The 16,389-nt window shown below is 51.8% G+C and overlaps 1 protein-coding gene across 2 annotated transcripts; it reads left to right on the top strand.

The window, feature by feature from the left end:
• The first annotated feature begins 630 nt into the window (after positions 1-630).
• ALOX15 (arachidonate 15-lipoxygenase) lies at positions 631-9,851 on the top strand. 2 transcript variants are annotated; one of them, XM_047758714.1, is made up of 14 exons: positions 631-1,130; positions 2,914-3,118; positions 3,430-3,511; positions 3,604-3,726; positions 3,868-3,971; positions 4,162-4,322; positions 4,918-5,061; positions 6,247-6,456; positions 7,073-7,159; positions 7,259-7,428; positions 7,597-7,718; positions 8,277-8,377; positions 8,500-8,667; positions 8,779-9,851. In XM_047758714.1, exons 1-14 carry the CDS (start codon positions 996-998, stop codon positions 8,956-8,958), a joined length of 1,992 nt encoding a protein of 663 aa, XP_047614670.1. In that variant the 5' UTR covers positions 631-995; the 3' UTR covers positions 8,959-9,851. The 2 variants fall into 2 exon arrangements, with proteins under 2 accessions (XP_047614670.1, XP_047614668.1); XM_047758712.1 differs by lacking the exon at positions 631-1,130 and having other exon boundaries at positions 2,460-3,118; positions 8,779-9,756.
• Positions 9,852-16,389: the final 6,538 nt, after the last annotated feature.

Below are 16,389 nucleotides of genomic sequence, written 5' to 3' on the forward strand. Positions count from 1 at the left end.
AATGTGGTCCCTGTCTAGAAGGATCTCACCTTAGTCGGGGAGACAGACATACAAACAAATTACCACCCTGGGGTGGGGATTGAGTGTGCAGTAACAGAGGTGCCCAGGGTGAGAGCAGGAGAGAGGAAAGCCCCTTAGCTCTGATGGGGGTAGTGGGGAAGGGCGGAATCTTCAGGAAAGACGTCTGTGAAAAACTGGATCTAACCAGCGTTTACAAGGCCGGATAGAATTTTCCAGGACCAAGGACGGCAAGCGAACAACATAGTGAGCTCTGGGAAACGCAGGGCTTCCGCCCGAAGTGGAGAGCCAGAGATGACGACGAGGTGCGGTGGGCGGAGGGCAGGACAGGTGAGCAAGGGCTTTGAATGCCAAGGCATTTGGATTTTTATCCTGCGGGCAGAAGGGAGGCAGAGGCTTTGAAGCCCGAAAGGAACGAGCCCCAGAGTCTGGCACAGGGAAGGAAGGCACAGCAAGCAGCTGGTCAGATTAATTTGGTGGTTGGAATGGGACCAGTCTCAGACCTTCCTCAGATGCTGCTGCGACCTGGTTCCTTGGCTCTTCATCCTCGTTTGCGACCTATGCACGACCCCTGGCCGAGGTGAGCTAACTTGTGCGACACGCGCGGGTGCGTGCGTGCGTGCGTGTAGAGGGAGAGGACTTCCAGCCACACACACTGTCTGTCCCCTGTGCCAGGTGTCAATTCCTTCCTCCAGCACGTTTTCTGTCCCACTCCTCATCAGCTCCGCCTGCCATCCTCTTCCCCAGGGGCTGCGCCCCCTGCCCGCCCCCGCCAGGACCCCGCCTTCTCGGTCAGGGCTGAGCTCTGGGCTGCGCGGAGCTGCGGACCCCAGGGCGGGGCAGGGTGGGGCTGGTTGGAGACCTGCCACTCACACCCCGAACCTCTGCAAGGCCCGGGAGGGGCGGGGTCTCCCGCCAGGTTATTTGGGGCGTCCACTCTGCTTCCCCCCAGAAAGGCCGAAACTGCTTTCTGCAAGATGGGTCTCTACCGCGTCCGCGTGTCCACTGGGTCGTCGTTCCACGCAGGTTCCCAAAACAAGGTGCAGCTCTGGCTGGTGGGCCAGCACGGGGAGGCGGCGCTCGGGTGGCGCCTGCGGCCGGCGCGGGGCAAGGTGAGCTGGCCGGAGCCCCGCGGGGTGGGCGCGCCCCCGCCCCGGGCCCGAGGTCGCAAGTTCCCGGGAAGAGACGCGCCCCCGCCGACCTCCAGCTCCACCCAAGGGTTCAGGGCGCACGGCCCCGGGCAGAGCGCGCTCGGAGACCCCTGGGTAAAGCGCTTTAGGGCGCAGCGACGTGGTGCACGGTAGGCACTCAATAAACGTTCCCGTCTCCCGGCCTCTTTGGAATTGGGATTGTCTTGCTTGGCCGTCGCGCCAGAACTCTGCCTTTTCTTGAAACGCAGGGGTCCTTGGAGCGTCCTCCATCTCCCCGTTTCCACTTTTTAAAAGTTGCTATTTTATTTTGCTTTTTAGGGCCGCACCTGCAGCATATGGAAGTTCCCAGGCTAGGGGTAAAATCGGAGCCACAGCCACTCCAGATCCGAGCTGCATCTGTGACATACACCACAGCTCATGGCAGCATCAGATCCTTAACCCACTGAGCGAGACCAGGGATGGAACCCGGATCCTCAAGGATCCTAGTCAGGTTCCTTAACCGCTGAGCCACAGAGAGAACTCCCTAAACGTTGCTGTTTACAGCATCTCTACAGTTTCTAGATCTCCGACCTCGCAGGCTTTATCTCCAGGATGGGTGGGGGGTGGGGACCGGGAGAAGGGTGGGAGAAGAAGCCAAGCGATGAGAGAAGTGTAAACTTCCCGGTCCGTTCCCCTCTCCCATTGCATCTTCCTATTATTCGCCCCTGGCATCCGTAACTTTTTTCGTCCGCCGACCCGATTCCCGTCTCCCGTCCAGCTCTCTCTCCAGGACCCCCAGACCCGAGGTCTGTCCCATGGACACTTCAGAGGACGGTGCTGAAGTGAGGTCGTTCCCTCTTCCCAGCTCCCAGACCTCTTCCCTTTCTGCTCCAAGGGCGCTCGCGCCCTCCGCACCCCCACCTCCTCCAACCAAGAAGGGAGCTCTGTCAAGGGCATCGCCCGCGTCCGTGATCTGATGTCCGTCCGCCCTGACCACCAAGATCCCCTTGAACCTGTCACCTTCTTCCTCTTCACCCGCGTCGCTGCTTGCGCTCCTGCCCTTCCAGACCCTCCTGCCGTCGGCGCGCTTTCTTCCCACCCGCCAAACAGTCCCCCGGCTGAAGGCATATGAGTGGCTTCCGCTAGTTCGCAGCACCCATCCAAAGCTCTTGGCTCAGCCTTCCAGACTTCACGATCTGGTCCTGCTTGTCTTCCCCCACTTCGCGATCAGCGCCCCAGCTCCACGACTCCGCTCTCCTGGCCCGCCCCCCCCCCCCCCCCCACCTTTCCCACTCTCCCACTCTCCCTGGCTAAACCCTTTCCACCCGGGGGTCTCGGTTTAGACGCGATGTCCTCCCGGAAACCTGCCCCAGGCCAGGTGGGGCTTCTGTCCGCACTCGGCTTTGGTGACAGGATTAACTGCCTGGTCATCAGGGCGTCTCCGGGCTCAAATGCGCGCGCTCGTCCAGGGCACCTGTGGGTGCCGGGTGCCCGGCCCAGCGCTCTCTCGGCACGATCAGTGACTACCGGGAGGAAAGGCGAAGGAAGGAATGCCCTCTCCATCTTCCTTCCCCTACCTCGCCCGGGGCCGAGAAACTCAAAGACCGACGAACGGGTCGTGGGGCCACCTGCGCCCTGGCCCCGTCTCTCCCTGGCTCCTGCTGCGCCGCTTTCCCAGAGGCTCAGAGGGAAGGGCGTCCAGGGCTCAGTCCGAGGACCCTTTCCGGGGAGCCCCACCTTGCTGATCCTCTTTTGTCGCTGGCAGGAGACGGAATTCAGTGTAGACGTGTCGGAGTACCTGGGGCCACTGCTGTTTGTGAAACTGCGCAAATGGCACCTCCTTCAGGATGACGCGTGGTTCTGCAACTGGATCTCCGTGCAGGGCCCGGGAGCAAATGGGGACGAATTCAGGTTCCCCTGCTACCGCTGGGTGGAGGGCGACCGCATCCTGAGCCTCCCCGAGGGCACTGGTGAGCGCGCGTCTGGGTGTGAGAGGCCTCGGGGCACAAGAGGAGCTGGGGGTGGGGGGAGCGGAGAAGAGGGCGCGCAGCGGGGCGGGGGGTGGCGGCAGGCGAGGTGGTAGCGGCAGGCACCTGGAGGGCAACATCTTGGGGGCTTGGGGAAGAGGCCAGATTCTGGAGCTGGCACAGAGCAGCAAGGCTGTGGGGGGGGGGGTGGTGTCGAGGGCCAGCGGGAAGGGCTGGCTGAGGGACCCTTTCAGCGACAGGGGAGAGAATCTCTTGAGGAGCCTTATGGCCTGTCCCCGCCGCCCTGCTTCTAGCTCGCACAGTGGTCGATGACCCTCAAGGCCTGTTCAAGAAACACAGGGAGGAGGAGCTGGCAGAGAGAAGGAAGCTGTATCGGTCAGTCCTATTCCTGGCCCCCTGACTCCTGACCCCACAGTGAGATGCTGAGCCTTCCCCAGGACCAATGCCTGGCTTCATTTCCGTGGCAGGTGGGGTAACTGGAAGGATGGGTTAATTCTAAATATAGCCAGCACCAGCATACATGACCTCCCGGTGGACGAGAGATTTCTGGAGGACAAAAGAATTGACTTTGAGGCTTCACTGGCCAAGGGGTAAGAATAAGTCACGCTGGGTGACAGGGAGCTGTCCTGGTCCAGCGGAGGCCAGTGGGCTTATGGACATCATAGGGCTGGAGCAGCCTGGGGTTTGATGCTGGAATAACTCTCAAATTCTTTGCCTATCCTTTCCTGAAGGCTGGCAGACCTAGCTGTCAAAGACTCTTTAAATGTTCTGATGAGCTGGAACAGCCTGGATAACTTCAACAGGATTTTCTGGTGTGGCCAGAGCAAGCTGGCTGGTGAGTACCCCTACCCACTGTTCCTCCTAGGATCCTTAGCCCCAGACCCTAACCACTCTAGGGAACCGGGGTTGGGAGACCAGGGGTCTGGGTCCTTCCGGTAGGCTGGGGTCAAGTGGGGACGGTTTGGTGGGGGTTGAAAGGACCAGGAGCTCAGATCCACAGCAAGCTCTGTAACTGCCACCCCCAGAGCGGGTGCGGGACTCCTGGAAGGAGGATGCCTTATTTGGGTACCAGTTTCTCAATGGCACGAACCCCATGTTGCTGCGGCACTCCGTTGAGCTTCCTGCCCGCCTACAGTTCCCTCCAGGGATGGAGGAGCTGCAGGCCCAGCTGGAGAAGGAGCTCCAGGTACGGACAAAAGGGCCCTAAGGAGACCGCACAGCAAAAGGCGGTGGGGTCCATTGTGGGCCTAAAGGGCTTCTACAGCGAAACTCTTGAGTGATCCTGGAGGGGTGCAACCCCCTGGCCTCCCTCCCCTAATGAGAATAGAGTGCATGCTATGGAGGGCGAGTGTGCGATGGGTGACAGAGTCAAAGTCCAAATGAAGAGCTGTGATTGGTGCTTGGGATTTAGGGAGAGGGAGAGTGGGAGAAAGAGAGCCAGAGTCGGGGCTGGGGTTGTTGATGGGGAGTCAGCCTGGAACAACTGAGAGAGACAACTCATGGGATTTAGGGTGAGACAGACTTGAGTTTGAATCCTGGCTCTGCTGTTCATGAGCTGTGTGACTTCAGGTAAGACACCTATCCTCTCTGATCCTCTGTTTCCTCTTGTATAAAACTGAGGCTAATTTGTGTGCATTTAAGAATTATATGAGGCAATGAGTACATGGTCCACTACCAGGTAAAGAGCAGGTGCTGGAGACAGGTTAGTTTCTTTCTTCCTCTCGGGAGTCAAGGTGGGGAAAGGATGCCTTACACCGACAGCAGCCCTTGCCCTCATCCAGGGAGGGACCCTATTTGAAGCTGACTTCTCCCTGCTGGATGGGATCAAGGCCAATGTCATCCTGTGTAGCCAGCAGTACCTGGCCGTCCCTCTGGTTATGCTGAAACTGCAGCCTGATGGAAAACTCTTGCCCATGGTCATCCAGGTGAGAGGACCCAGGATTTCCGTTCCCCAGTGGTTGGCCCTCTCAGCTCAGCTCCTCACTCCAGTTCTCTGTGTACCCCCTCTGCTGTGGCCTTGGGAGAGGCATGAAAGGAGAAAATGGGGAAAGGAGGAGAGTTGTCGTCCAGCTGAAGAGACAAACTAGACCAGACACATGTGACCAAGCCCCAGTGCTGAGCAAGTCCCAGAGGATGGGGGCCACCTGCAGGGCATCACTGGAGATGGGGCGAGCCTTGCAAGAGGGTCGGGACTCAGATTCTTCAAGCAGGAAAGAGGGCAGGACCTCCCCACCAGGGGAAGATGGGCTGGGCAGACAGGAGTCAGGAGATTCCCAGTAGACAGCTGGGCTGGCGTGTTGGGAGTATCTTGAGCTGAGAGGGTCAGGCTGTGGCGGGTGGTGGAGGCCCAGCTCCTCGGGAGCAGGAACACGGGAAGCTGGTGAAGGCTGTTGTGAAAGATGCTGCCGGCACACAATATGGGCAAGTGTGTTGAGGATGGATTGGAGAAGGGGGATGCTGGAGACAGAGATGGCAGGCGGAAGCAATTGTCCTTGGAGGAGACGGGCTCAGAATTGGGGAGGTGGCTGGGGGGTGGTGAGGAAAGATGGGAGGGAACAGAGGAAAGTTAAACTGGCCTGGATTCGAGGCGAGCAGGGAAAGGAGAGGCAGGAAAGGCACCTGCAGAAATGGCACAAAGAAAAGAAGAAAAGATCCCCATGGGGGCTTTTCTCTGGCTAATGCAGAGGTAGTGGGGAGACACGGAACTTGTAACAGAACTTGTAACGCGTCGCTAGTGACCAGCTGAGAACTGGAGACTTAGTCTCCAGAGGTGGTATTGAAAGATGCGAGAGAGGCTGAGATTTCGGAAGTGTGTGGGATGAAGGAAGCAGATGGTTCGACTCTTGTCCACACTGAGGGACTAAAAGGGGGATCAGGAACTTGGAGAAGGCAGTGGAAGAGCCGTTCCTGCAGAGCTCAGCCTCCTGCCTCGTGTTCATGGGCTGGGGGGGGGGGGCGGGTGGGAAAGGGAGGGCGAGGGGGGCAGCGGCAGATGGAGGAAGCTGGGTGGCTTCAGAGGAAGAGGGAAGAGCTTAAAGATGCAAGGGAAGGGGGGTCTATTGTGTGCTGGCCTCACCCCCCTCTTCCCTGCACCCTTGTCTCTGCTCCAGCTCCAACTGCCCCGTGAGGGGTCCCCCCTGCCACCGCTTTTCCTGCCCACGGATCCACCGATGGTTTGGCTCCTGGCCAAATGCTGGGTCCGCAGCTCGGACTTCCAGCTTCATGAGCTGCACTCTCACCTCCTGAGGGGACACTTGATGGCTGAGGTCATCGCTGTGGCCACCATGAGGTGCCTTCCATCCATACACCCTATCTTCAAGGTAACACCTTAGCCCTGTCCCTCCTGCCTGGCCCGCTCTCTGCCCCACCGTGCGGTCTCAGCTCTGGAGGCACCTTCTTGGTGGAACCTCGGCATGTGGGGAGAACCAACCAATGAAAGACAAATGAGCGAGGGAGTCAGAGCGTGGCTTGCTCTGCATTTTCAACAGGGTGATATCACTTCCCAAGGAAGTGAAAATGATTCACTGGTAGGGTGGGGAGTGGTGTGAGGGTGAGGGGGTGGGGTCCAGAAGTTTTACTCTTTTTATGTATAAAGCACGTATATAGATATGGTACCTAACAGTTATATGGTAGTCCCAAAGCACCAACATTTCATGGGGCAGGTGAGAGTAGGGAAAAACATCCTAAAAGCCTCTCTAGAGAAGTGATAATGAAAAGAGAAACACTGAGCTTGACCTTGAACCATCTTACATGAAAAGGAGAACGATTCTTTCAGTTATCAAAGAGCACGAAGTCCGAGGTGTCGAGGGCCACTGGGCTTCCGTCTCTACTTTTCCTGCAGACTCGGTACCTTCCCTGCTTTTCAGCCCCTCTTTCTTGCAGGCACCAGCCACAGCTGTCCTCTGACCCTGCCCTTCCCCATTCTTCCCCCTCTAGCTTCTCATTCCCCACTTCCGATACACGATGGAAATTAACGTCCGGGCCAGGAATGGGCTGGTCTCTGATTTGGGAATTTTTGACCAGGTATGAGGACGGAGAGGGGGACTCCGGAGTTCATGCTCCCTTGGCCTCTGGCCTCAGAGCAGGTGGATGTGCCTGACCCCGCCTGCCCTTGCTCCTCAGGTGGTGAGCACAGGTGGGGGTGGCCACGTGGAGCTGCTCAGGCGAGCAGCAGCCTTGCTAACCTATAGCTCATTCTGCCCCCCTGATGACCTGGCTGACCGGGGGCTCCTGGGAGTCGAGTCTTCTTTCTATGCCCAAGATGCCCTGCGGCTCTGGGAAGTCATCTCTCGGTGAGGCAGCCCGGCCGGCGGAGCTGGGTTCAGGGAGGAGGCTGGGAGAACAGGAGGGCTGTGCCCCGGCTGGGGGGCTGTGGGTCCTGGCCAGCGCAGGCAAGGAGCAGGGGGCCTGCAGGGTTTCTGTGCGCCTCAGTTCCCTCGGCCTGACCCCTCCCTTGGCAGCTATGTGGAGGGAATTGTGAGTCTCCACTACAAGACGGATGAGTCTGTGAAGGAGGATCTTGAACTGCAGGCTTGGTGTCGAGAGTTCACTGAGATTGGGCTGCTGGGGGCCCAGGACCGAGGTAAGATGGGCCTCGAGGACTCCCACGCAAGATTCCTCCCTCGAACTTCCCCCGAATCCTCTCTACTGCTCTGGAACCTTCCAGAAGCCTTTCCAACCTCTAGGGAAACACCCAAAGCCTTCCCAGATTCCCTCTGCTCTCAGTTAGAGACAGGTCCCCATCCTGTGCACAGAGAGCCCCTCTAGGTCCCAGAACCAGTGGGACCAGTGGTTGCTCATAGATGTTTATTTAACAGTTGGCTCTCTGGGGGGAAAAATGCCCTGATTTGGAGCATGCGCCCATTTCCACGGTGATGACAGCCACCTGGCTAAACATCTGAACATCTGACATCATTGAGTCTCGAGAGCCAGTATGGGCCACACCCAGTACCTACCGAGTGGGCCCCTCCCCGGAGATCTCCGCACTTCCGCCACCCCAACCCATGTGCGCGTCACTTCCCGTGATAGTCACCGAGAGTCCTGGGCACCCCTTCTCACCTCTCCTTTCACCTCCCTCAGTCCCTCAGAGCTCTGCCTCTGTGCCTGGCCGCCCAGCTTCTAACTCCCGTACCCCTCGCAGGGTTTCCTGTCTCCCTACAGTCCAAGGAGCAGCTCTGCCACTTTGCCACCATGTGTATCTTCACCTGCACTGGCCAGCACTCCTCCAACCACCTGGGCCAGGTACTTAGCAGGAGGGGGCAGCTGGGCACTGGCACCTGGAGTGGGGGAGGGGCTGCGTGCAGGTGGGCTAAGGGGTTTTCAGCCTTCGCCGACATCGACCCTAGATATCCGCCCCTCCTTAGCTGGACTGGTACGCGTGGGTCCCTAACGCGCCCTGCACGATGCGGCTGCCCCCGCCGACCACCAAGGATGCGACCCTGGAGACGGTGATGGCAACCCTGCCCAACTTCCATCAGGCTTCTCTCCAGATGTCCATCACTTGGCAGCTGGGCAGACGCCAGCCCACTATGGTGAGAGTCGGGTGCCTGGGTCCCTGCGGCAGGGGGTGGCTGCGGGGAGGGGTGGCACTGCAAACGGAGGGTCAGCCAAGCTCTCCGCTGCCTTTTTCCTCTCTGGCCCAGGTGGCTCTAGGTCAGCATGAGGAGGAATACTTTTCAGGCCCTGGGCCCAAGGCTGTGCTGATGAAGTTCAGGGAGGAGCTGGCTGCCCTGGACAAGGATATCGAGATCCGGAATGCCAAGCTGGCCCTGCCCTACGAATACCTGCGGCCCAGCCTGGTGGAAAACAGTGTGGCCATCTGAGCAGCCCCAGCCTTGGGCTGTCTGAGCCCCTTCTGGCCAGGCCACCCCCCGTCCCTTCTTTAGCGCTTCCAGTTTGGCCCGCTCTAAACCCCACCCTCTTCCCAACTCGCACCCTCCCGAGAGAGTCGCCCTCTCACGGTCTGTGCCCACTGCAAGCGCATTTTACTCTAGACGCACCACCCAGGGACCTCATTCCCTTTCCTCCTTCCCCCTCCCTTCCTGCATCCAGGCCTCCCAGAGGGCAGGTAATAGCCGCATTTATTCGAAAGGATCCAGAACAGAACAGGGTAACAGTACGTGTTACTCCCCACTTTTTATGAGTCGACTATGATTTTGAACCTAAAGTGAGTGTAATGACAAGAAAGAGGTATTTCAGACTAATGAAAGAAAAGACTTGCGGCCAGACTATCCCACATGGAGTATTGGCAAAAGAAGAGAGAGCCCAGCTTTCTAACCAGATGGGATTCACCGCGTGTCCTGAAACCAGACACGACATGAAGCAAACCATTAACGCGGCAAGTCCTCGAGATTTTCATTCCGTGGCTCAGTAGAAAACGATAAATGGAAGAAAGCTGGTTCAGTGGCAGAAGCTGCTCCCAGCTGGAGGTATTTGGCGTCAGGGTTTTGCCCAAGGGATTCAGAACTATAACTCACTTGTTGGCTTGGGGAAGCTCCCAAATTAAAACGATTTTACAAATACTAAAAAAATCTCATTATTTCAGAGTTCTTCAATGGTGCAGTGGGTTGGGTCACTATTGTGGTGTGGGTTCAATCTCTGTGTGACCAAAAAAAAAAAAAGAAAAAAGAAAAGAAAACACCTCATTATTTTAATAAGGGACAACAAAGGAATAATAAAATCCAACTTCTGTATCTGATTAAAGTTTTGGACAAATAAGCTTGGAAGTTTGATTTCTTCATACGATTGTCTGAGAAACTTGTTAGTTTACACAGGTCAGAACTGTTTCCTTTACAGCGTGATTCTATGCCTCGATTCTATGTCATTTGACAGATGACCTATGGGTGATGCTTGGTCTAGTTCTTGAAGGAAGAATAGGAAATGAACCCTTGAGAGCTGGAAGTAGAGTTTAATGCTGGGATCTAGGAGAGCCCAAAGGAGGTAAGAGAGAGCATGGCACAGCTTCATACCAGAGTAATGCCGACTTGGCAGTGGTGCAGCCCGGGGAGGGATGGGGCTAGGAGAGAGCCGTGGGAAGGGGAGGGCTCAAGAAGAACGGGCTTCATGCCAGGAAATTAGGCTTGACCTTTACTTATTTATTTATTTTTATTTTTATTTTATTTGTATGTCTTTTGAAGGCTGCATCCACAGCATATGGAGGTTCCCAGGCTAGGGGGCGAATTGAGGCTACAGCTGCCAGCCTGCACCACGGCCACAGCAACGCAGGATCCGAGACACGTCTACGACCTACACCACAGCTCATAGCAATGCTGGATCCTCAACCCACTGAGCGAGGCCAGGGATCGAACCCGCATCCTCATGGATACCAGTTGGGCTCATTAACCCCTGAGCCATGATGGGGACTCCAGCTTGACCTTTAGGAAACAGCCAGTGATGGATTATGAAAGGGTATAACAGGGTCCTGGAAGTCACAGAGCTACCCTTTCTCATTGGCGGCCACACACTTTCTCTTTGGGGAGACACCCTCATTATTGGTTCCTCACCAATGCATTTTTTCATCTCATGGCTTTTCTCCTCAGTCCCCAACAGGGAAAACTACAAATCTCCTTGCTTTCTGGAAATGAGTCTTTTCAAGCCACAGGCGTATCACAAACAGGCCTATGGGGAGAAAAACCCAAGATATATGGTCTTGATGTTCTCTAAGACATGAAACCATGCCTTTCTTCCTTTTTTTTTTTTTCCGTCTTTTTGTCCTTTTAGGGCCACACCTGTAGCATACGGAGGTTCCCAGGCTAGGGGTCTAAATCGGAGCTACAGCTGCCAGCCTACATCACAGCCACAGCAATGCCAGATCTGAGCCGCGTCTGTGACCTACACAACAGCTCACGGCAATGCCAGATCCTTAACCCACTGAGCGAGGCCAGGGATCGAACCCGCAACCTCGTGGTTCCCGGTCGGATTCGTTTCGCTGTGCCACAACAGGAACGCCTGAAACCGTGCCTCTTAAATTCCAATGAAGTTGCAGGAAATAAAAAATGAGGTCCTGATGAGCTACATTACTTTTAGGTAAGTAAGCTGGGAGTGGAATTTCAGGCTCGTGTGTTAACTCCACCGTTAACTTTTTGGAGAATTCATTCCCCAAATGGTGTACACAATGGCTATACCATTTATGTTCCTACCAGAAACTTCTCCACATCCGAACCAACACTTGTGATTCTTTTCTTCTTCTTTTTTTAATTAGGGCCATCCTGGTGAATGTGAGGTGGGACCTCATGCTGGTTTTAATTTGCATTTCCCTAATGACTAATGGTATTATCTTTTCACATGCTTATTTTCCATTTGTGTATCTTCTTCCTGGAAATGTCTATTTAAGACCTTGGCGCATTTTTTAGTTGGGTTGCTCGTCTTTTTATTATTGAACTGTAAGAGTCCTCTGTATATTTTGGTTACTAGAGCCTTATTAGAGACACAATTTGCAAATATTTTCTCTCATTCTGTAGACTGTATTTTTACTTTTCTGATAATGTCTTTTAATGCAACTTTTTTCTCCAAAAGGTTTTGTCTTCGTTTTGGAAGGATATTTTTTTTTTCCTTTTTAGGGCCACACCCGCGGCATATGGAAGTTCCTAGGCTAGGGGGTTGAATTGGAGCTGCAGGTGCTGGAATTAGAGCCACACCAATGTGGAGTCCAAGCCATATCTGCAACCTGTACAAGGCAATGCTGGATCCTTAACCCACTGAGTGTGGCCAGGGATTGAACCCCTGTCCTCATGGATACTAGTCGGATTCTTAATCCGCTAAGCCACAACAGGAACTCTGATAACTTTTTCATTGCTTTAGAGATGTCTTTCCACCACCTTCTGACTTACATAATATCTGATAAGCCTGTGATAAGTTTTATTGTTTATTACATTGTATATAACGTCTTTTCTCCGAATGCCTTCAAGCTTCTGTCGTTCTGCAATTTGATTATGATGTGCCTTTGTGTCAGGTGTGTGTGTATGTTTAGCCTGTCTAGGATTTATTGAATTCTGGGATCGGAAAATTTTTAGTTTTTATCCAATGTGGAAACATTTCAGCCACTACATTTTCAAAAAAATTTTGTTCTACTTTTCTATCCTTCTGGGACTCCCACCATATCTGTGTTAGACCTTTTGATATTATTCCACAGATTACTGAGGCTCTGTATATTTTTTTCCCTCTGTGCGATTCATTTGGTTAGGTTCTGTTGCTATGTTTTAAGGTCTCCGATCTTTTCTCTGCAATGTCTAATCTGCTGTTAATCCCATCCAGTAAAATTTTTATTTCAGATTTTTTTTCTTTAATTCTAGGCATTCATTTGGTTCTCATTCATATCATTGTTTTCTCTCATTATATTCCTTTTTCCTACAAATACTTGAAATATTTTACCCACCAATACTTACTGATTTCCCTACCTTTTTGAGCCAAGAAATATTTTAACAGTATATTTGTTTTGTTGGAGTTGGAGGGTCCCTTCACAGCAACTGAAGTATAAAAATGGTCCTTTTACACAGGCAGACCTCGTTTTATTTGCACTTAGCTTTATTGTGCTTTGCAGGCAGTGTGCTTTAAAAATTGAAGGTTTGGAGTTCCCCTTGTGATGCAGCTCATCTGTTTTCCTCCTCTTAGGCCAATAACCATTCTGCATTTCCTACATAGAGTAGTTTTATCCCATATTTTGACAAATATTATTTTCAAAATTTCCTCGGATAGTCTTCTGTCTTCTCTTTCACATAATCTTTGTGATCAGCTTATATATAATCCTCTCAGATTCATTTCATAGTAGCAACTCTTTCAATTATTGACATGCAGATGTAAAATACTACCTGCTTTGTCTTCCACTTGGTCATAACCCTATTCTGCTTTCTTCTTTTCCTATTGTAAAACTTGGACCTCCTAAGCCAGATTTACTAATGGAATTTCAGTGCTTGACCTTGAAACTCTAAGCTCTTCTCATTGCTGGTGCAAGAAATCTCCGCAAGATGAGAGAACATGCTTCCTCTTTTCCTTGCAGCTGCAGAGAAAAGCAGATGGTGTTTTGCTTGATAAAGCTGTTCTTGTAGATATTCTTTTAAACAAAGTAGTCTTGTAAGTTACCAGAACTTAGATACTGTTGCTATGTATTATGAAAATATTTCTTAATGACTAGGACATTTCTAATTCTGGTTGGCTGATTTTAATGAATAAGGTGTTGTTCTGACCAAAATATTGACAATGGACATTTATATTTTTCAAGAAGTCTAAAATTTGTGAATTTCCTCTGTTAATGAAAGAGGGATCATTGGTACCTCCCCTCTCTCCTCCATGCACAAAGTAAAAATAAAATACTAGTTCTGCTAGACTTCTTATTTAAGATTTTCTAAGTCTTGTCTCATGTAAATTAACAAATGGTGCAATGATGCGGTTGGAATAAAATGAACTGATGGTGCATGGGGAACAGTATGATTCCACATACAAGCCAATGAAAGGAAGCTAAGTCTAACCGCTGCTGGGTATGACTGAGGAGTCTAACCACTTCTGCTACCCATCTCTTACCTCTTGGGAATAATGGGAAAGAGCTGTCTTGCTGAGAAAATCTATAGGGATGTTTTGTTTTAGGGTAGGTTAAACTGCTGTAAGGAAGAGACCCTACATATTCAATGGCTAAAACAGGATGTTTTGTTTCTCTTCAATGTACCAGTTCAAGGTAGTGTTTTTACTCAGTCACTTTACATCACAATTCAAGAGCCCAGGTTCTTTCCACATTGTTTTTCTTTCATTCCATAGGGTACTGTATTCCTCTATGTGATTGAAATTGGATTTTAACCAGCAGGAATGAGAAAAAGAATGTGACAGCACGGTGACTAGTTACTATTGTATTGCACACTTGAAATTTACTAAGATACATCTGAAACACTAAACCAACTACACTTCCATAAAAAAGAAATTTACTAAGAGGGTGGATCTTAATTGTTTTCATTTTAAAAAGGTAACAGATGATGGGTATGTTAATTAGCTGGATGTGGTCATCATTTTACAACATACATATCTGTCAAAACATGTTGGGCACCTTAAATGAATACACTTTTTATATAATTTGTCAGTTATACCTCAATAGAGCGGGAAAACAGAGAATCTGAAGCAGAGACAGTCTAGTCTCTGGTGTTGAATCAGAAGAGGTAGCTCTCACATCTGTTTGCCCTTCTTTGGCAATGACTAAGGCACATGGCCAAATCTAACTCCAAGGAGGCTGGCAAATACTGGTGTACTTGGTCAATCATGTGATAGCTTATACTTTTAGTTTTACGGAATAAGGACAAAGTGGCCCTTGAAGGATGGGTAGCAGTCTGCCACACACTGGAAAGCAAGATTATGCTTGCTGTCTTTTTGTTTTCTGCTGTTGATAATCATTTCTAATGGTTTTTGATGCACAGTGTTGGGTACGTAGCCATGGGATACAGGTGAAATTTTATCTGTGAATCAGTAGCCGAGCTCAGAGGACTGGTCTCTCTTGGAAAGAATGTTTCAAGCCTCAAAAGTTGGCTTTCCTTTCTTTAGGAGAATGAAGGTCAATTGAATGAATTTCCCCCGAAGTGCTACTGGACCAAAAGGACAGAGTTTCTGAGAGGAAAAGCGGGACTCTTAGAAGACTGCATTGTCTCAGGGTAGAGAACTGCTGTCCTCTAGTAAGTAGTAAAATAGGGGTCAAGTTTGGGCTCAGGGTCATGCTCTCTATTCTGAATATATACATTTCCGCCTTCGCCCTCCTTGAAAGAAGAGATGCTGTATAGTCTGCCCTTGCCACCAAATTTATTATTTTCCTCATTGTTTAAATATGAGATTACTTTCCTCTTGAGTTAAAACTCATATGAATTTAAAAAATGTAGAGTGAAAATTCAAAGAGAATTCAAAGACCCTAGAGAAGACTCCAGACTTTCCAGTAATAAAAAATGGGAGGGAAGGGGATCAAGGTGGTGAGTAGGAGGGCATGGAGCTCACCTCCCCCCATGTCACCTCAAAAGCCCCCATCTCCACACGGAGCAGTTCACACAGAAAAGTCACTGGAAACTGGCAGAAGAACTCCTATACAAAGCTCTCCGTGTAACCAGGTAGGACCAAAAAAAGAAAAAGAAAAAGAAAGACAAAAGGCTTTGGGTCAGGACCTGTGCCCCCGGGGGGTATGGGTAAGGTCCACCCTAGGGAGTGAGCAGGTTGAGTCATGCACGGCGCATCCCAGTCCTGGGGTCCTGCATGGAGGAGACAAGCTCCCTTGCCTGCTGGGAGTCAATGATACAGACAGAGGGTCTAGAGAAGCCTAGACTCCACACATGAGGAGGGTGCACATGCTGGCTTGCTGACAGTCAGGGCAGAAATCAGCTGCCATCTCACGGGCACTTCCCAATCTGAAGGGGCACATCCTCCTGCCCCACTCACTCCAAGATCCAAGTGGAGCCACGGAGCCCATTGCACATGCACCAGTGATGCCACAAGGATATACAGTGACCGAGCACTGAATCCTGGGCAGAGGGGCCCTGGGTGGGAGTCCAGAGCATTTCATTTCCTAGTGGGGATGCTCCAGCTCTGCCAACTCCACACTGCAGCTGAGCCCTATATCTGGGAGGATTCTGCCACAGAGGCAGCCCCTGTTCTCAGATGGCAGCACGGCCACCCCCGTTCCTTCAGCCACAACATCCTGACCTCCAGCCCCAACCTGGTCCACACCACATCCTTGGATCAGAGACAAACACAACAGAGGAGGAGAGCAACCTTGGGCTGCTTCTGAGCAGAACCGTGGATGCCTACACAGTTCGTGCGTAGGTTTTCTGTGACCGCACAGGCCTCCCTTGCTTCAAAAACTCTTCCTTTGGGGAAGGGCACACACTCAAGGGCAAAGGAGCCTGATCAAACCCAACTCTCAGGGTTTCTACTCCAACAACTGGGGGGCAGACCCCACCCCTGACAGATGGTGACAGCCACAGAGCAAAGAGGAGGCCCCAGTATCCAGCACAGTGTCCTGATGCCACAGCTCCAATCACACCCCCATCAAGGTGATGATGGAAAGACAGGGCTGGCATCCATACCAAAACTAGCCCTCCCACTATAAAATGCTGATAAAGAAAAGTGAAGAGGATTCAAAGAAATGGAAAGATATCTCATGCTCTTGGATTGGAAAAATTAATGGTTAATATAGCCAAGCAATCTACAGATTTAATATAATCTCTACCAAATACCCACTACATTTTCCACAGAACTAGACTAAATAATCCTAAAATATATATGGAACAACAAAAGGC

Source organism: Phacochoerus africanus, chromosome 14 (genome assembly GCF_016906955.1).
Source record: "Phacochoerus africanus isolate WHEZ1 chromosome 14, ROS_Pafr_v1, whole genome shotgun sequence".
NCBI classification, from domain to species: Eukaryota; Metazoa; Chordata; class Mammalia; order Artiodactyla; family Suidae; genus Phacochoerus; species Phacochoerus africanus.